Source organism: Ochotona curzoniae, unplaced genomic scaffold (genome assembly GCF_017591425.1).
Source record: "Ochotona curzoniae isolate NIBS_2020 unplaced genomic scaffold, NIBS_Ocur_1.0 contig_43, whole genome shotgun sequence".
Lineage (NCBI taxonomy): Eukaryota > Metazoa > Chordata > Mammalia > Lagomorpha > Ochotonidae > Ochotona > Ochotona curzoniae.
The window spans coordinates 34,206,095-34,227,074 of NW_024466218.1; the positions used below are offsets into that span (position 1 = coordinate 34,206,095).

The 20,980-nt window shown below is 41.1% G+C and overlaps 1 protein-coding gene across 1 annotated transcript in view; it reads left to right on the plus strand.

Moving 5' to 3' along the window:
* DOK6 (docking protein 6) overlaps positions 1-20,980 on the plus strand; it is a 300,236-nt gene that overhangs the window by 165,157 nt on the left and 114,099 nt on the right. Inside the window, exon 4 of the mRNA XM_040985108.1 lies at positions 12,036-12,155. Coding sequence (XP_040841042.1) covers positions 12,036-12,155 — 120 coding nt within the window. The remainder of the gene's footprint in view (positions 1-12,035; positions 12,156-20,980) is intronic.

Below are 20,980 nucleotides of genomic sequence, written 5' to 3' on the forward strand. Positions count from 1 at the left end.
ATGAAAATAGATTTGTAATTTATCTCACTTCAGAAACCAAATATATAAAGCCTACATGGTTCACAAATACATATTTAAACAAAATGCTGTGTAATTTTTGGATTGGTGCAGAAAGGTAACATAAAGGAGAGGTTTAAATTTATAGTATGCTAGCTGCGTCAAACATTTATAGTAGTTAATTTCAGGCTCTACTATTTGAATTTCTTACAATCAGTAGTTGCTTTGTTTTCATAAATGTCTGTATTTCATAAATTTCATAGCTAAGAAATAATTTTGAGATTAAGTCTAAGCAATTTTCTACATATTTTCTTTATTTCCAGCGAGTGTATAAAATTATCTGAGCATAATATTTATGTGTGGTCTCATTTTCATACTGGCTTTTCAATAGCTATCTTTATGAGCTATACTCATACAATACTTATAATGATATAAAAGAGCATGTAAATTTTAATGATCATCTTTATGCAAATTATCAGAATAATTAGAATTTTATGTTACTCATTAATCATTTCTGGTTCAGTGTACTTTAATTTCTTTTTTTTCTGCATGTATGACTAGCACAATTCCAATTGTTTGAGGATCGCGAGCCCGGTGTTGCTCTTCTCAGAGGTGAATGAGGGTGGTTACTCCATTCAGCCCCTGCACCAGCTGCAGGAAACACCTGTGTGTACTCAGGGACTCTCCGATTGTGTCTGTTTAAAGGAAACAGGTATGGGTGACAGTGTATTAATTTCATTTACTGACTGTTGACACGGAGTCAGGCGCCTGCCTCCAAGGGGAAGAAAACACATCTTACCATGCCCCTAAAGGGGGTAACTCAGGATCCAGCTAACCAAGTAACCTACCTACACAAAGGCTCCTGCACCACCAGATACACATTTGCTTTTCCTTCCTAAAAACAAATGCGTTCACTGCTCCCCAGTATGTGAAATGGGGTCTGTCCCTGGAGCAGCTGTCAGGCTTGAGCCCTGCAGGCTCCTGTCCATTGCTGGCAGCAACCTGAGTTCCTTGATTTTTGTCATTTATTTTAGCGTAGCACCTGAAGTGAGGAAGGCAACAGAGCCTTCATTCAGTGGCCAAGAGACCCTCTCAGTCATGTTCCTGCCCTGACAGCTCAAGAGAAGCTTACAGACTCCAGAAACCAGTGCTTATTTGGCAGAATAACTGTCAAAGCTTGATGGTCTTGTAATCTGTCTGGTTTTACTTAGGTCCAGGTGCCAAGAACCTCACCCATAGTTCTGTCCCAGAAATACTTCCCTTCAGTTCGAGACCCCCTGCACTTGTCCTGATGTCCCGAAGCTCTTCTCCTTGTGCCATGTTTCCACAGAAAAGATACAGTGAGCCTCTCATCCTTGGATGGCCCTTCATTTGGAGATACTTCCTACCTTTATCAGAGGCTCTAAGAAAGGGAATGCACACAAAGTTTTATAACTTTGATTTTATGGGTGTTGACTTGAAGTTGAAAAGCAGTTGCCTTCTCCAGATTTGCAAGGCTCCAACGTTTATGGCATGCTCGATTTCCCTTATTTGATAAACAAACAGGCCAGTTCTTTTTCTGATTCCCAAATACAGCCTATCACACTGAATACCTGCCAATAACATGTGACTCTCTTTCCCTAGTCTTTTTGCTAAATGCTACTTTTTTTGGCCATTTCCACAGATTACTGAGTAAATAACCAAATATTTCACTAGTGCGTAGTACGAATCAGTCTCTTTCCAGTATGTAATTGCAGCATCACTAACAAGATATTGTTACAGATATTTGACTGGGATGACATCACCGTCTCAACTCTTTTTTTGTTCAACATTCTGGAAAAAAATTGGTTACAGAATCTTTGGCATGTAGCTGTGAGAAATCCCTGTCTCTCAGTGCCTAAACCCCACAGATGAATTTCCTCTCCTTCTCCTCCTCTTTCTGCTTGTCCTCCTGCCCCTCCTCTCTTCCCTCTTTCTCCTCCTCTTCCTCTTTCTCTTCCTTGTTCTCCTCCTTCTCCTGCTCCTCATCTCTCCTCTTCCTCCTCCTCCTTTGCCTCCGTGGCGCTGAGCCTGCTGAGGCACCTTGTTCACTGCCAACATCAGGAATTCAGACTGATGTAGGCAACATTTGGTTACTTGCTATTATCTTACTATGTGTGAGTGTTTTGCAAATAGTGGAATTCAAAACATTTGAGTGAGTTGCAAAATATGAGGTGGGAAGTATGGAATGAGTTAGGTGACAAAAGTTAAAGCTAACTCCTAGGGTTCTCTTTAGACGGATTGAAAGAAGTGACTTCTCACGGACACTTCACATTCTACTTTAGCCAGTCAAGAGGAGATGGTTTATTTACCAAATGAACTTATCCTTTAATTGCCTTTTTCTATGAGCTTTAGAAGTGCCCTCATACTTGAATTGTGGTGGGAATTTTCAGGTCTTGAATTTCTGCAGCAGTTCTGCAGATTCATATTCCTTTCACTGATCTGTGTAATCTCAGGGAATCTTGTAAAGGTCTCAGGTTAACACTGTCAAGTTTTGTTTTTTTTTTTTTTTCCAGCTCAGCAAGGCCAAAGAATGTGAATTTTGACTTGGCTGCTTGGGTGATGGAGAACAATGCCTTCTCAGATACAGGGCCACCCTTTTGTCTTACTGTACTATTTCCTTTCCCTTCCTTTCCACTGCCCCATTGCTAAAGTGTTTCTGTTCCTCCTTTTCACTTTTTTTAAAAAAGATTTATTCTATTTTTCTTGCAAAGTCAGATATAAAGAGAAGGAGGAGACACAGAGAGGAAGGTCTTCATCCACTGATTTAGTCCCAAGGATCCCAAGGTTTTGGGTCGTCCTCGACTGCTTTCCCCAGGCCATAAGCAGGAAGCTGGATGGGAAGTGGGGCTGCCAGGATTAGTATGGTGCCAATATGAGATCCCGGTATGTGCAAGGCAAGAAATTTAGCCACTAGGCTACCATGCTGGGACCCCTCCTTTTTTACCTTTTTCTCCTTCAGAAATTATACAACAGGAAAACATACCACTTTAAGATTATTGTGTCTTGGGATCAACACGGTGATCCCATATGGACACTGGTTCTAATCCCAGCAGCCCATTTCCCATTCCGGTCCCTGCATGTGGTCTGGGAAAATACTTGAGGATGACCCAAAGCCATGAGACCCTGCACCCACGTGGGAGACCTGGAAGAGCTCCAGGCTCTTGGCTCCTGGTTTTGGATCGGTGCAGTTCCGGCTGTTGTGGTCACCTGGGGAGTGAATCATTGGACAGAACATCTTCCTCTCTGTCTCTCCTCCTCTCTCTCTCTACATATACATCTGACTTTCCAATAAAAATAAATAAATCTTTTAAGAAAAAGATCATTGTGCTTTTAAAAGAAGATTTAATTTTCATTTTAGTGGCAGAGTTACAGACTGAGAAAGAAATAGATCTTCTATCTGCTGCTTTACTTCCCAGATGGGCATCAGGGCCAGAACTGGGCCGGTCTGAAGCCAGGAGAAAACCAGCTCCTTCAGGATCTCTCATGTGGGTGCAGGGGTCTAAGGCTTCATCAACATGACTTTGTGGTTGTCTTCTTCTGAGTGAGTCCACGGAATAGTGGAGGTGCTTTCTCCTGGCCTCAACCTCAGTGGATGAATGTGGTTCACACTCATGGGGCTTGTTGGCCAAATTCAGTTCTGTGACCAACATGGGCTCCCATCAAAATGTTTTGTGATACATTTGTGTATCCCTATAGTTTTAGAGCTCTATAATTCTACACTACAGTTCAGATAACCACACATTGTTTATGTGGACAGATTCCAACAAGTAGCTTTCATCTTTATGGTTTCGGTTTCCACTCCCCAGCATCCTATGAGAATTGTACAGAAAACTCCTCACTTCCTAGGGCTTACGAGAGCGTGGCTAAGAAGAAGGCTTTCATGGCACCTCCTCGCAGAAGCACCTCTGCTTGGCGATGGTTCAAGTCCCAGTCACCACGTGGGAAACAGAGACAGAGTTCCAGGTCCCTGGTTTCAGCATTCCCCAATCCCCAATCCCATCTGTTGCAGGCATTTGGGGAATGAACCAAAGAATGGAAAACCAACAATCTCTTTCTCTTGCACTACTAAAGTGACTTCCCACAATCTCAGTAAAGTGCTTTTAAACCTTACCTTTTTGTAGTGCTTTAATAGCCCGTCCCCACCTTTAACACACACGCACACATACACACAGGGAAACATGTTGCGCTTAGACATTTAGAATCAATGATTTCCGTGCTTCCTCATGTTCTCAAAATCGTATCTGTGTTAGAACTTTTTGCAATGGAGTTTTGCCAGGCAAAAAAGCAGCGCATTTGGTTCTTCCATCAATTGATGTTATTTGTCCTGTGTTACTTTGGAAAATAGGCAGGAGCAGTTCTGCATGGCCAGCTCTGAGGGTCGATTCTTATTCCTCCAGATTACAAATGGAGAGAAGTAACAGAATTAAGTTTTCTGTATTGAATTTAAAAAGTTGATTTGTCATCCTGCTATTACATCAAGGAAAATAAGCTGTGGTCATCTTTGTAAAAGATGAAAGACATTTGGGTAGTAAACTCATTTCCTTGACTTTGAGAGACCTTTTGTAAGATTCCACAGTCATATCTATACTTGAAATAATAATTGGATCAATGCTTATTATATAAATACGCAAAAGGGGCTTTAAACAAGGTTCTATATTGGTATAAACGTTCCTAATGGATTTTTTAGAATAAAGCAAATAACTAGAAGAGAACAGAAGAGAGCCGTGTTTGGTATTTCTCCCTTCCCTTCCCTAATCAAATCTCTGTTTTATCTAGATAACAAGTGGTGACTAGCAAACATTATAATCTCCACTTAAATGGAAATCAATAGAGACCCCAAAACATCGAGCACAGAACTATTCCCCGGGTTATCTGAGTTTGTTTTCAGTTTCTGAAAATTAGCCACAAATTACTTCTGCTTTTTGGCTCACATTTACTCACTCACATAGCCAGTTGTAGAGAAACTAAATTAAATCAATATGCCAAATTCCTATTTCTTAAAGTATATTAGCTAGGAAAGGCAAAAAAAAAAAAAATAGCAATGTAAAAGGACTTTGATAAAAATACAAAAGTATAGAATAATAGTGTCACATTCAAAAGTGGAGATGAAGAGCCAAAATAACACAGTTGTCTTTGAGCCACATTTGAAAGGGTTCTTGACTGTAAGTGAATTCTATGCAAGGAGCACGGAGGAAAATCAACTTGTTTTCTACCTAATGTAATTGTTACCACTTCTCTCAACTGCTCAGTGCTTCAAATCTCACAACCAAACAGAGAGCTCCTACCCGTGGGCTGTGCGTGCTCCTACCCGTGGGCTGTGCGAGCTCCTACCCGTGGGCTGTGCGAGCTCCTACCCGTGGGCTGTGCGAGCTCCTACCCGTGGGCTGTGCGAGTTTCTACCCGTGGGCTGTGCGTGCTCCTACCCGTGGGTTGTGCGAGCTCCTACCCGTGGGCTGTGCGAGCAGCCCTTCAGGCTTTGCTGAAACATATGTTTGCATTTTAAATGATTTTATCTTTCTAACCAAAAAAAAAGTCAAGAAAAACAAAACCCACAGAATACCAACAAGGTCAGTTAAGTTACAAAGAAGTGTCCAATATCAAGATGGCAAGGATCACCAAGATGTCTTCTTTTAACAGTAAAACATGTATTTAAAGCCTTAACAAAGACGAAAATAACCTTTATCCTGCAGTCGCAGAAAGCCCGTACGGAAGTTAAGAATTACATATGACTAATAGGATTTGGTTATGCTGGAAACAGGTTTGTATTGCCTACATTGTCCTTAGATTGTTAGAAACTGAACCCAATGACAACCAGATACAGGGATCTATTATTTCCACAAAAAAGCTAGCCTTGCCTGCTTAGATTCTCTAAAGAAACTTGTCTTCTTTCCTGCAATGGCTGTCCTGGTGTGTTCCCCTCAATGGGGAACAGAAGGTCTGTTTTTTCCGCATCCTCACCAACACTTGCTATTAACACTTTGCCAGTCTCATTAGAGTGAGCCAATACTTCCCTGTGCTTCGATTTCAATTTCTATAATGATTTGTGACGCTGGGCATGTTTTTGGTACCTCTTGGTCTTTGTATGTCCTTTGAGGAATGTGTGTTTAGGTATATTACCCATATTAATTGGATTATTACTATTATTATTATTGCTGCTGAACTTTTTTTCTTAGTTCTTTATGTAGTTTGGATGTTGACATTTTGTCAGAAGTATAGCTTGGAGATGTGTTCTCCCACCCTGAACTTCTCTTTTCAACCTATTGACTGCTCTTTTGCTGTGCAAAAGGTTCAGTTTGATGAAATCCCCTTTGGTTTTGGCTGTCCTGTGATCCAGCAACCCCCTTCTATTTATATATGCAAAGTATGTGAAGTGCATTTGTCAGAGACATCTGCATACCTGTGTTTATTGCAGCGCTAACCTGGCACTCAGTCATAAACATGGTCAATCTTGCCGTTTTCAACCAACGTGGATGGACCTGCAGACTATTAGGTGAAATACACCAAGGACAGAAAGACGGATTCACATGATCTCACTCATGTGAAGTCTAAATGTTAGGTTATCTCTTAGACAAAGAATGTAATCATGATTGCTGGAGGCTGAAGGAGGTGAGCGTGAGGGGTGGGGAAGGTTGAGTGACATTCATAGTAGGATGGGTTATAGCTGTTGCGAAGTGACACGTCTCCAGGGTTCTGTTGCACTGAGAGAGTGCATGTATATCATCTCCGTATTCTGTATATTTCTCTATTTCAAAAAGTAAAAATTGGGGTTCGTATTTTTTCACTAAAGATAATGTTAAATTCATGAAAGGATAAATATATTTACCCCGATTGGACATTAAATAATGTAAACTTGTAACAAACATCACATGGTACACCATAAGTATGTTTGATTTTGGGATGTCTGCTAAAATTCTTACAAAATTAAAATTCTAAAAAATCTCCTTGCTTTCATCTTGCAGCAAAGTGCTGTGAAATTAATGTGGTGGTGGTTTTAATCCTGCCATGTGGTTTTGGGTGATAGCACATGAAAACGCCTTTGCTCCCTTTTTAAGTATAGTTCATTTTACGTCATTTAAAAAATTATCCAAAGCTCTAGATTTAGTAAGAGCAATAAGGTGTGGATCAAATTATTTCATCAATAGGATTCTGTTTCACCAGGTCCTTCTGTGTAAAGGCCCTTCTCTGATTCAAAGGGTCCTAGCAATACTGTTGCTAAAATTCTATCCAAAAGTATGTAAGATCCCAGACAGGATGCGCCTGCCCTTCGGTTTCCATTCTGTGCCATTTCTGATCACCATTTCCCTCCATTCTGTCAACCCATTTGTCACGTCATTCACTCCTGTAATTTACTCTCTTATCTGCACTTGTCAGGTTATTTCCAACACCTTTCAGTTTTCCTTGTGGAAACTATTGGATCCCCTCATTTAATCCAGTGCATAATTTAAAAATCATGTAGGTTTTTCTTGGAAAGGAAAGGTTACCTGCTTGAAGTAAGAATCTGAAGTTAGCTGCAAGCCATTTAGGAAAGACATCTAAATGAAAATCTCTTTTCTCTTGAAGAGAAAAAACTTTATAGAACATGTTAATGCCCTCCTTTCTTCTTTAAGAAAAAATTTAGTACACATTCAGTTTGAAAGGAGAAGCAAATAATATAAGCCACTGCTTGTGTGAGAAAATAAAATTTTAAATGCACCTGAACTGCTTACTGTATTTGTATTTAATTTCAGTTCTGTAAATATATGAAAGGAAAAGATGAAAAATATTTCAGAGGAAACACTAGTTAAATAATGGTAAGAAATTAGTATGCAGCAAAAAATTAAAAGACTTCAATACTTACAGACTGTCCGGAAAGAATAAACAGAAAACATAATCGTAATTCTTTGAAAAACATGATTATTTGATGGTGGCTCAAAAATAGATGAAAAAAGCCAAAGTCTTTTATAACACTCAAAATATTTCGGCTATTCTGCAGCAGAACTGCTGGACCAGGTGTGCAGATTACCAAGGAGAGTGACTTTGAAAACAAACTGTAGAAGTGATCAAACTGGACCAAACTGCACAATTACGAACAGTATGAGCTCAGACTTGCCCACATGGTGTGAACGCAGGGCTGTCCTAGCTGTCGGAGGATTATGTCACTGCTGACCTGGGAGTGCCTTCCCATCTCTGTCTCAGCCTCTTCCTCAGTGCTCCTTGATCCAGCTCACACACACACACCTAAAACCATGTGGGCCACTACTCACATACCACACACACGCTCACATACAGCATACACACCATATACACACATAAAATATACACACACCACACACAGTCACAAACCATATACACAAATAAAATATGCACCTTCCATATCACATATACACACATTACACACACAACACGTACAACACACATATCACACAACACATATCACACCACACACACATATCATATACAGACATATAATACACACACCACATCACATATACACAACATACAACACACACACCACATCAGACGTAAACAGCATACATATCACACATATACAACACACATCACACATACTACATCACACGTACATAACATACATCACACGTATACAACACACACATCACACGTATATAACACACACGACACGTACAAAACACACACATCACACGTACACAACACACACATCACACACCACATCACACATACACAGCATACACATCACACATATACAACACACATCACACCTACCACATCACACGTACATAACATACATCACACACACCACATCACACGTATACAACACACATCACACATACCACATCACACGTACACAACACACACCACACACCACATCACACATACACAGCATACACATCACACACTCGCATACATATCACACCACGCAATACTCACATACCATATACACATATAGCATATGCACACACACTATACCCACATACCACATCAAACATATATACACACATGTGCCCCACATACACATACCACACATAAACACACACACAAACCAGACTGATACACATATTCGCACATCATACACACTCAGACATCACACATAGCCTCCATCACATCACATACAAAAACACTCCATACATCACACACACATGCACCACACATACCTCCACACCACATCACAGTACACACACACGCCACACATACACACCCCATGCATCACACACACACTCACAAACAACATACACACACGGTTGTCTTTCTGCTGCACCAGCTGAGCCTCCATCATGGATCCTCAGTACCCACCAGGCTGGGCTGTCAGCCTTTCCGAGCACCAGACGCCAAACTCGCACCCCACATTTCCCCTCCCGCTGACAGCCAGCACACTGCTTGCCATATAGGGAGATCACAATAAGCTTTTCTTAAAAACGAAGACTCATGACTCCTTGATACTATCTGAATTGCTGGAGTATTTCTCTATCCTTCTCTCTCTGAAATACTTAAAATCCAGTCTGTCATGAAACCAAATGTACTCTTGTTTGTCTTCTTCCATACTACTGCACTACTGAAAGGCTTAGCATTGTGGTTCTTTGTTCCAATTTTAGTATATGTGCTGCCGAAGTGAGCACAGCATTGTGGTTCTTAAAACGAGCTAAAAAGTATCTTTGCTTTCTGATGGAAGCCATGAAAAGCTCTCATTGCTGGGATGAGAGACCACTCACTACCTTTGTCATTACAGCTTAGATTAAGTTCTGCTGGAACATTCAGTAAAGGACCTCACAGAGGCCCCTTGCTATCCTACTGCTTTCTTGGTGTCACTAAGCCTGGGACAAGAAATTACATGGAAGCAGACATGGGGATTCCTTCCTGGGCCTCTGTCTGCCGGACACTCTGAAGGGGTGCTCAGCCATAGTTGACATCTTTGCCCCCAGTAGTGCAACATTTTTTCATCTCTAGGTAAGGAGAATTACAAAGTATTGTTAGGTAAAAGAACACAGCTGAGATGTTAATTGCCTGTATTTTTATTTCATATTCTAGATTATGGGACTCAGAAAAATGTAGAACATTAGAAAACAAGCATAATACTATCTTCTGCAGCAGAAATGTCTAGATGTGTAGAATATCAAATGCTCTAATGCAACAATTTGCTTTGCTGCCAGAAATGCTTTTATACTTTCTATAAAGTAAAACTCTTAAGTGCAGTGAAAGTTGTTTTCAATGTATAGAACTCTTGCCTTGGTAACTTTCTCTTTGAAGCCTGGCTTGTCATCCTAGAGAAACAAACATGGTTTGGTTTGGTTTCATCACTGAGAAAGCCACCTGCCTTCCCAGTGTGCAGTCAGCGGCCTGGCTGCCAGAAGGGATTCTTGTCCGGCTCGCTGAGAAAACAGCCAAGCAGCCAGTGCCAGCCTGAGACGCAGGCAGAAGGAAGGTGCCAGGCTGTCAGAGGACCCACTTGGTCCTGGAATTGTGTCGATGCTGTGACTGGAATAATTGAGGAAGGGTCCCTGGCATGGAAAGAGAACATGCCCAGATAGAACATGGGAATCAGTCACTTGATCAGAACGGTGCCCTTGGGACACTGTGCATCCTCCCTTTTCTTTGTTTTCTAAACAGCATGTTTTTGTCTAGATAACACTAAAGGTAAATGACAAATCTGTCCTGACATCTCATTGATCAAAGCTATTTCTGAGGCCAAGGCCCTGTGACAAAGCACAGGAAGAAAACATTACTGGGTTTAATGGTGTCGACCATCAAGCAGCATAGTTGGTATTCAAATCCCTGGAGTCAGGACAACTTGTCACAGCTAACTTTATGGAGAGCTTAAAATGTCAAGGTTCAGGCTGAATTGTCATCCACAGGAAACAACGAGAGATTTGAAGGAAATTTCAAACCCTTGTGGCACAATTTATGCTTCTGGAAAAGTCTGAAACAAAAGTAGCAGTTTCTGTGCAGTGATACCTGAACTTGGTCCAAAATGTTAAACCTCATGTCCCTTTTCAAGCATCTGCGTGGTTGAAAGACCTAGATGATCTTGGTTCCTCTCCTGTCTTGGTGCTGACCAACTGTGCTATAGGAGTTACAGATATGACTCTGAGCCACCTCTCTTGTACTTGGGCTTATAACAGAATCCTATCCATCCATGTGACTGAATTCCTGCAACCATGTTACCTTCTGTGTGGATATAAGATACTCAAATGTTTCAACCAAAAAAAAAAAAAAAACTTCATGTGAATACAACATCTTGCATAATTGGAACATTTGAAAGCAAAGATGCTTTTAAGGTCCTACGCCAGTTTCCTAAAGGGAAGCTGAGTTTCTGATCTGTGCAAAAGGAAAATGATCTCAGTGATGGGGGGATGAATATTCCAACACAACTGAGGAATGACAGTCCACACAGAATTCAGTCCACACAAAATAAGGCACATTCACTTTGCCAAGTCAGTTTGACATTTTTCAGCTGTCAATTCGTGGTTTTCTCAGCAGCTTTGCAAGATTTAAATCCGTGTAGACTATACCAGGTAGAAAGCAAATGCTTTTCAGATTGATTTGTAAATACGAGAAAAAGCCATGGAATAACTGAAAATCATTTTGAAAACACCATGGTAAATCACACAGGAAAAAATACTGGTGGGCATTATTCCACCATCTGAATATGGTTTTGCTGTTCAAAGCAGATTAAAAAAAAAAAACTTATTTACTTTGAAAGGTGGATTTACAGAAAGGACAAACCAAGAAAAGAATCTTCCCTCCAGTAGTTCACTCTCCCAATTGCCCCATTGGCCAGATTTGAGACGATCCGAAGCCAGGAGCCCAGAGCTTCTTCCAGGTCTCCTACGTTGGGGCAGGATCCCAAAGCCTTGAACCATCTTCCACTGCCTTCCCAGGCCATTCACAGGAATCTGGATGAAAAGTGGAGCAGCTGGGACATGAGCCAGTGACCATAGGGGATGCCAGCATTTTTAGACAAAGGCAGATTGTTTGCTGTGACCTGTGCTTGGGGGAGCACCCAGGCAGCCCCTCTCCTTGTGCCCTGTGGACCGTGGCTGACCCACTGGTGTGCTTCTTTGCAGAGCTGGAGGCGGAGGAGTGGTGCAAGCATCTGTGCATGGAGTGTCTGGGGACGAGACTGAACGACATCAGCCTCGGGGAGCCTGACCTGCTGGCAGCCGGGGTGCAGCGGGAGCAGAACGGTAAGGGGGCCTTTCCGCTGTGCTGTAATGTCACATGATAACCTCTTTTTTGGGCCAGAAAGTAGACTGAGCAGTTGTTAAAGCATTTTCCCATGATGGTGTAGCAATCAGAAAATTCTAAGGTGCAAGCAGTTCCAACTTCTTATCTGTGACAATGTCACTAATTGTCCAAATAAAAAACTGGCATGATAGCTATTGTATATAAGGCTTTTGTATGTGTAACATCCCACGTGTCTTCTCTGTAAATTAGCGTGTATGTCAACAGATTGGGGGCCTGGCATGGTAGTGTACCGGATTTAGTCGTCAACTGCATCCTTGCTGCTCCACTTCCAATCTAACTCCCTGTTAGCACACCTGTGGAAGAATTGAAAATGATCCTAATGCTTGGGCTCCAGCACTCCTGTGGGAGCCCTGCGTGAAGCCCATGATTCCTGAATGCAGCCTGGCCTTGTACTCCATTACAACCATCTGGGGAGTCAATCAGTGAATTAAAATTTCTCTCCCTTTCTCTCTCTCTCTCTGTACACATATTGCATCTTCTCATTCAACTAAAGCAAATGAATCTTTAAAAATGTTGGCTTATCATATTATCAGTAATTTCCAGGGGATTTAGTTAATACTGCAACACAAACGTGGCAGATGAAATTGCAAGGCATCATAACACCGAGGTTTATGGACCCAACTTTGTTTACTTACCAAACCATTCTCCACTTTAACAGGCATTTCTGTTGTCTTAACGGCATGCCACATACTTGGGTCTAGCATAGCCAAATCATTACATTGAACAAATATAATCATTGTTCAGTGTGTCAATATTAGTTCATTGTAAGCTCATAATGTAAAGAATGGCCACCAGTACAGGATGACCCAGCAGTGTGAGAATAGAAACAGTTCAGTGTTCTTTCTGATGCTCGGTGGTCAGAAAGATTGAGGGGTATTGTAAAACTGGATGCCATTTCTTAAAAAGAAATTCTGGAAATAAAGAATTCACTTGTGCGTAGTCACACTTGATAATTGCAGTATTACTAGAAATAACGTTATTAACAACCATGCTTCTCTCCCATTTAAGTACTGTTATTTTGCTGTTATTCAGATACTTTCACTTGTTTTTTCCTAACAACAAAACTGAAATTTTCCTGTGAATTGACCATGAGCATACGGAGATGCTAAATATTCCTCCGTGAGAGTTTTTAGAAAGTCAAAAAAAAAAGCGTTTCTTTTGCTCTTTTGCTGGCTTCGTCTTCCTTTTCCTGTTCCTCTCGCACACTTTTCTCAGATTTTCATCTCTCTGAATTGTTTTCTGAGAACTGTGTTAAGCAGAGAATGTCCCAAACCGTGTTACTTAAAATAAGCTGTTCATCCACAGTTTAAGAAGGGAGATGCTCCTAGGTGGGGATTTTCCAGCACTACATAAGGGACGTTTGAAATGTGAGACGAAAGCACGTGCTGGGTGGAAACACCGGGTGCTCTCAGTGCAGGGCCGTGCTGCCCCTTGGAGTTGGAGCTCTGTGCCATTTCCACGTGCAAATGCTTCCTTGTGTCTGTCTAAACAGCTCCGGCTCTACACAGAAGAATATCTGTGCACACGATGTGCCTTGTTAAAAATCCGATTCTTAGGGAAAACTAAGGTCCGGGAAAGGATGAGAGCTTGGTTTTTACTGTGGGGCTGCTGGGAGGTGGTGACACCTGTGCCAGTCTGGGCCTGACAGGAAGTCCTTAGGGATGGAAGTATTGATGTGGCGCTCAGGGGACCCTGGTTAGTTCTCCTGAGAGAGGCTTGCTTTTTCCTCTAGTTGCCTCTCCCCCCCATGTGATCCCTACACACACACACACACACACACACACACACACACACACACACACACACATCTCTGCTATGACATTGTCCACCATGATGTCACATCCAGAGGACACACACAGAGCTCATGTCATGCTGTTTGAACACTGAGGAGCCATACACTTGCTTCAAAAGGCACCAGGCTCAGATATTTCCTTACAGCAATGGAAAAACAGCTATGGGAAGGGCTTCCCTTCGCTGGAACCACCTTCTCTATTGACTCCTCCTATGACCATGGATCCCAGCACCACCCAGGCTCCTCCGGTTTTTGCCTCCTTTCTTTAAAGTGCCAGTTGGAGGTGATGCCTTTCTTTTCCTCTTACCCCACTTGGAGCTGGTTCCAACAGGGGCTGAACCCTTCCAAAGCCAGGAGTCAGGAGCTTCTTGTGGGTCAGCCACATGGCTACAGGGACCCAAGTGCCACAGGTGCTTTCTGGTGTCCTCTTCAGTGTGTTAGCGGAGATCTGAGTCAGCTGTGGAGTGGGCAGGACTTCAGCCAGCACAGGTGATGCCAGCCCGCAGGCAGCGGGCAGCGGGTCTTTCTCCCACTCAGCAAAATGCCAGGCCTGTGTTCATGCAGCGAGGAAAGAGCCACAAACCAGTTGGCACACTTTTCTGCATGCATGTGTCAGTTTTGCTGCTTTGTAATCAAGAAGCTTCCTTGTACATTTAGTTCTATGTTAAGAATCTCTCTGGAGCAAGATGTCCAATCTCATAACTGAGACCAAGACATCTGTTTGGCCAGCTCTGCCCAGTCCCCAGCTTCAGGCCTCATGGGTGCCTTGGAGGTAGCTTCGATGCCCACTTGCCCAAACTGTGTAGAGAAAATAAGCATTGTTCTAGCTGGTCAAGTAAGATTTTTTAAAGATGTATTTATTTTTAGTGGAAAGGCAAATTTACATAAAGAAGGAGAGACAGAAAAATCTTGCATCTGCTGTTTCACTCCCCAGGTGGCTGTAAAAGCTGTAGCTGAGCCGATCTAAAGCCACATGCAAGGAGCGTCTTCCAGATCTCCCACGTGGGTGCAGAGTCCCAAGGCTTTGGTTTATCCTTTACATTTTTCTCAGGCCACAGGCCGGGAGCTGGATGGGAAGTAGAGCAGCTAGGACATGAACCAACACCCATATGGATGCTAGCATGCACAAAGCAAGGATATAGTCACTGAGCCATTGTGCTGGGTCCCAAGTAAAATCTTAAAAAATAGAATCTCTCCTTCCACTGACTCTCAATCACTCTTCAAGCATAACATTTTAAAATAAAAATATCGGCAAATTCCGTATGCTAGTTTGAACTTATTCATAGATACTCATTAAATTTTTAATGAAAGACTGGTCAGTAAAGATTAAAATTTTTACTCATCCTTTTTAACACAGTTTAAGGGCTTTAAAGAGATTATTTGTTTAGAAGGCATCACATCAGAGAGGCCAGGGGAGAGATCCTGCATCTGTGGGTTCACTTCCCAAACGTCCACAGCAGCAAGGACTAGATCATGCCCTCATCAGCACTCAGGTGCTCCACCCGGGGCTCCCGCAGCAGAATGTCACAGGAAGTAAAAGGACTCATCCCAGAAACCCTGCAATGGGATGCAGGCGTCTCCAGCAGTGGCTGCATCGTAACTCCTCCTCAGACATACTGTATGATTTGTCAGTCGAAGGTTTGTTTGGATTTGGCCTGAATGTTTTTGCTGACACATGAGGAGCTCCGGCATGCAGAGTCGGTCTAGCCGACGGCCTCCAGGTGACTTGTGGGAGCTGGCATCGTTCTGTCATCAGGAGAACTCCCCTGGCTCGGGCTTGACCATGGAATATTTTTGACATTCAAGATTTCTGCTTCCCTCTTGCATGCTCCTAACTGTTCGGACAGTCTTTATTTACTCTGAGATTAGCTAAGAATAGACGTTTATGCAAATAATTTTTAAAGGTGAAAGATAATGTGTGTTGCTGAGATAAATGTGTTATTGATTAAATTCTTTGCTATAATCATGTTTATCTAGTCCTGTCAGCTGCTCTCATATTGACTCAGAATCCTTGTTTAGGGGAAAGTTAAAAGGTGGAAATGCTCCCTCTCTCTGTGTCTCTCACAAATACACACATACTCATTCTCAAACTTCAGATAATGCCACAAATGCATATAGATATTTCATACTTTTGCTACTTAAAATTTCCATTTTCTTTCAATACTTAAGATAGGCTACATTGACCTTGGGAAGTATTAACATGATATTAGAGTTATAGACAAAGAATTCATGACACATAATTGCAATTCTAGAAAACATATTGTATGTTAATTGTTAGAAGAAGCAATGTGTATCACGTCTAAGTGACTGGTGTGCCTGAAACTCCTGCAGTTGCAGTGGGAAGTGAAGGCAGAGGATGTGTCCAGTTTGCTACTGATGCAAGAGATGCATCTGCCGCTTGAAAAAGTAGCTCAGACTTGTGAGCACGCCTCTGTTGTTCCTGCGCAGGTGGGATGACTGAAATTCAGCTGAGGTAGGCTGGATTCTTCCGAGATCGTCTCCACATTTCAGATGGTGCTCATGCTTGCTCAGTGTGTGTTCCATCCTCCTACTCTTGCAGCTGCCCCAGACAGACTCCCAGCACGCAATAGAACACACGCTGGCTTGCAGTGCTGTCTAAGGCTGTGTACACGTTGTATCCTCTAACGTTCCACTGGTCAAAGCCTCTGGGAAACTGCAAAGTTGCGAAAGTCCACAAATGTACTCCATCTGTGAGGCTGTAACAGGAGTGCAAAGGTATTGTATTAATTCATAAGGGAAGAAAATGAAGAAAGGAGAAGAATTATTGAGCCATCTGTGGTGTAATAAAATATACTAAAACATTGACAGTTTAGTGTAGCTAGGAATCATTCTGATTATATTAGCCTGCCTGTATTGACTTTTTTATTCCTTCAAGTAAACTTTCTTACTTGACAATAAAGCAAGGCTAAAATTTTTAATGTTCATCACCAAATGGTCAAAGCAAATGCTAACAGATCCTTGCTAAAATGTTAACAATTTCCTGTTCATTAAAAACAAGGGCAATAACAGAAATAAACATGATTCTAATGTAAGAGTTCTTCCCCCCACCCCCGCCCAGTTTCTCAACAAAATGACCTCGGGTGAACCATATTCACTCTCAGACATACTGTTCTTAACATGCAATAATCGTATTTTCTAGGTAGTATGACTCCGGGAAAAAAAGCAACTGTTTTTTAAACATTTTGTTGAAGTACAGTCTACATACCAAGAAATGCATACAGGCATACAGACAGATAAAAAGTTTTATTTGAACATACTCATAGCCAATGCTCAAATTAGGAGCTATTTGTAATAATTCCTAGTTATTTGCTGTATTTCCATACTATCAGTTGTAAAAACTGCTTTTCATCTCTGATCTTAAATATTTTATTGAAATACAGTCTGCATACCAAGAAATGCGTGCAAGCATACAAGCAGTTGAAGATTTTTGTTTGAACATACTCATAGCCAGTGCTCAGATTAAGAGCTATTTGTAACAATTCCGAGTTATTTGTTGCATTTTCATAGCATTACTTGTAAAACCTCGTTTTTATCTCTGGTTTTATTAAGTTTGGATCTACTCTCCTTTTTGCTAGTTGGGCCAATGGTTTATCAGTTTCACTTAATTTTTTCCTAAAAGCAACATCTTTATTTCACTACTGTTTTGCATTGCTTTGAGTTGTATTTTTTATGTATTTCTTATGTAAGATTGATTATTTATTTTATGCTACTAATCTGGAGTTCAGTTTGTTCTTATTTTTCCAGATTGTTGAGATGTGTTATTGCAATATGTGTCTGTATATTTCCAGTTTTTTGATGTGGGCACTATATTGCCATAAACTTTCCTCTTAACATTGCTTTTATGGTCTTGCATAAGTTTTAATATGTTATGTTCTCATTTCCATGTATTTCAAGGATTTTTTGTTTGCCTCTGATTTCTTCATTGACTTACTGTTCTTTCCAGGGGTTATTTTTCAGTCTCCAAATATTTTTGTATTTTCTAGAATTTTTTGTTGTTAATTTCAGGATTCATCCCATGTGATGTGAAAATAAATGTGATTTTGATTCATTTATTCTAATTTGATTTTTATGGCATTGTGTATCATCAGTCCTTGACAGTAGTCTGTACATTGTTGAAATGAGTGTGTATTATTCAGCTGTGACAATGAAAGTTCAGTATCTCCAAGGGCCATCTGGTCTGCACTGTAGATTAGCTTTGCTGCTTTTCTGTTGGATTTTTTTATCTGGTTGACCTGTCCATTGATGAGAGTAGAGTGTTTTAGACCTCCATTGTTAGTATATTAGAGTTGATGTCTCCCAATAGATCCTTTAACATTTGTTTTATAAGCTGAATTCCCTTGATTGGGGTGTTTATACATCTTCTGTAATGACATAAGCTTGTTGAACTGATTCCTTAGCCATAACATAATTACCTTCTTTGTCTCTTTTAACAGTTTCTGTGTTACAGTCTGTTTTGTCTTATATCGGGGTAGCTATTCCTTCTCATTTTGATTTCCATTTGATGGGGTGTGTTTTTCCATAACTTACGTGTACATCTTTATTGGTAAAGTGTTTCTTGTAGGCAAGATTTAGATGCACATTGTTTTATTATCCATTCAGCCACTCTACCATTTATATCACTCTACAGTTATTATTGCAAAAATTGTGATTTGGTCTTGCCATTTTCCCATTGATGTTCTTATTGCTTATTTTGAAAATCTTTTGTGATTTTATTGGAAGTTTGCCCTCACATTCTTTTGTGATGCTTATTATCTTTCTCTTAAGTGTCATTTGTAAGGTTGGCCACGTGGTGACAAGTTCTTTCACTATCTGCTTGCCCTTTCACCTTCATTCCACCTCCATTGTGGAATGAGAGCCTCACTGATAAAATGTGTTTCTATATTGATTTTATGTATCTGCGAAATCAGTCTCTTGTTACTAGGTCCTGGTTCTAGGACAGTGTGGGGGAGAATCTGGGTATAGAATTATAATGTTTTCTTTCTTCACTGTGCTGAATCTGAGTTCTGGATGCAAGGTGGGAATGCGACAGTTCATGATAGACAAGCAAGCAGCAGTGACCCAACAGTTGGTGGGAGAGGGATTGGTGAGTTCTCCTGTAATCTGACACAACCCTCCACAGTCAGCTGAGCTTGCATTGTGTAGAGGACTAACAGCAGGGCAACTGTCTTCCTGTGAGGAGTGTCCAGAGGAGAAGGGAGCTTCAGTGGCTAGAACACCTCATCTCCAGGCAGCGGGAAGACATGGCGGTTAGGGCATTTGCTCGTCCTAAAGGAAGAGACAACATTTGAATACAGCTTGGTCCTTGGCATTCAGCAAGCAAGAGGAAACTTGTATTAATTTCAACCTATTAGAAGGAATTTTTCTGTTTTGTCTCTCATTCTTACCCTGGGGAAACAAGCAACAGCAAGGAGGTTAGTGCAGTGGTCTAGAAGACTAACCCTTTACTGGTATGGGCGTCAGAGTGCGGTTCTAGGTGCAGCGGCCACCTGGAGAGTGAGCCAGACAACGATTCTTTCTTTGTCTGTTTCTCCCTCCCTCTCTGTAACTCTGACTCAAGGAAAATAAATAAATCTTAAAATACAAAGGAAGGAAGGAAGGAAGGAAGAAAAGAAGGAAAGAAAAGAAACAAAAAACAGGAGACATCGTGGCTGGCAGTGCATTAGGCACTAAGTTGTTAGGCTGACTTGCTATCTGTACAGATTGAGTTTTACTGATTGAAATCACTGAATAATGGACCACTAAGTGATACTCAAAATTATAAATAAATGACCCAATTCTTAAAATTTACACTACTCATTATATATCAAGGTTACATATACAAACCTATGAAGTGATTGATTTTTATGTAAATGACTGAACTTAATAATGTTTAGCTCTTTAAGTTAATTAATTTTAATGAACATTTAAGTCTCTACTTAATGGAAGATCCTGGAGCTCAAAATCAAGCCATCAGGCCTAGTGCGGTAGCCTAGTGGCTAAAATCCTTGCCTTGCACGCTCTAGCATCTCATACCGGTGCCGGTTCTAATCCCAGAGGCTCCCTGCCTGTGGCCTGGGAAAGTCAAGGACGGCCCAAAGCTTTGGGACCCTGTACCAGCGTGGGAGACCTGGAAGAGGCTCTGGCTTATGGCTTTCGATTGGCTCAGATTTAGCTGTTGTGGCCAGTTGCTTGGGGAGTGAATCCAGGGACTGAAGCTCTTCCTCTCTGTTTCTCCTCTCTGTATATCTGATTGTCCAATAAAAATAAATCTTTTTAAAAATCAAGCAATCAAGAAGGATGGGAAATGCAAGAGTAGCTCTTCAAATTCCAAATTCATCTGTCACCAAAAATCTAAGAATGCCTCTGCTCCTGTGAGGGTTTCTACTTTGAACCATCCTTAGCTGCTGATGTGTACCTTTCCCCCTCACTTACTTAACTGACATTATTCCTGCAGTTCCTGCCTGTCTTTGAGGACTTGTGTCTGGGTCTTTTAGTTCCCTGACGTTTAGGTGTGGTGCTTCATTTACACTCCATCACTTACTTTTGATCTAAGCTTGAAACCACAATTTCTGAAGTCAAGAGAGAAATGAAGTGAATTAATAAAAGCTTTAGGCAACAAGCTAACAACACACTTAGTAGGACTCTTTACTGAATAGAATGCACTGGCTTCTAATTTCTAAATGTGTTTTAAGAAAACTAATAAGCAAAAGATGAATTGTTTTTATGGTTACAATGCAATGACTAGACAACATATGCTTGATGCTCTGATTTATCCGATAAGTAAATTCCAAAGCCCTACTTTAAAACTATTCTCATTTATTGTGAATAAAACCTAGCTGAACAAACATGTCTATTTTCCTATGTGGTTCCGTTTAGATGCTTCACTTTTTCTACTACACAACAAAAATTACTTAGAAACTATCTAAAGAACTCATCACCTTTCTGTTTTCTGCAATTACTTCTACTCATTGG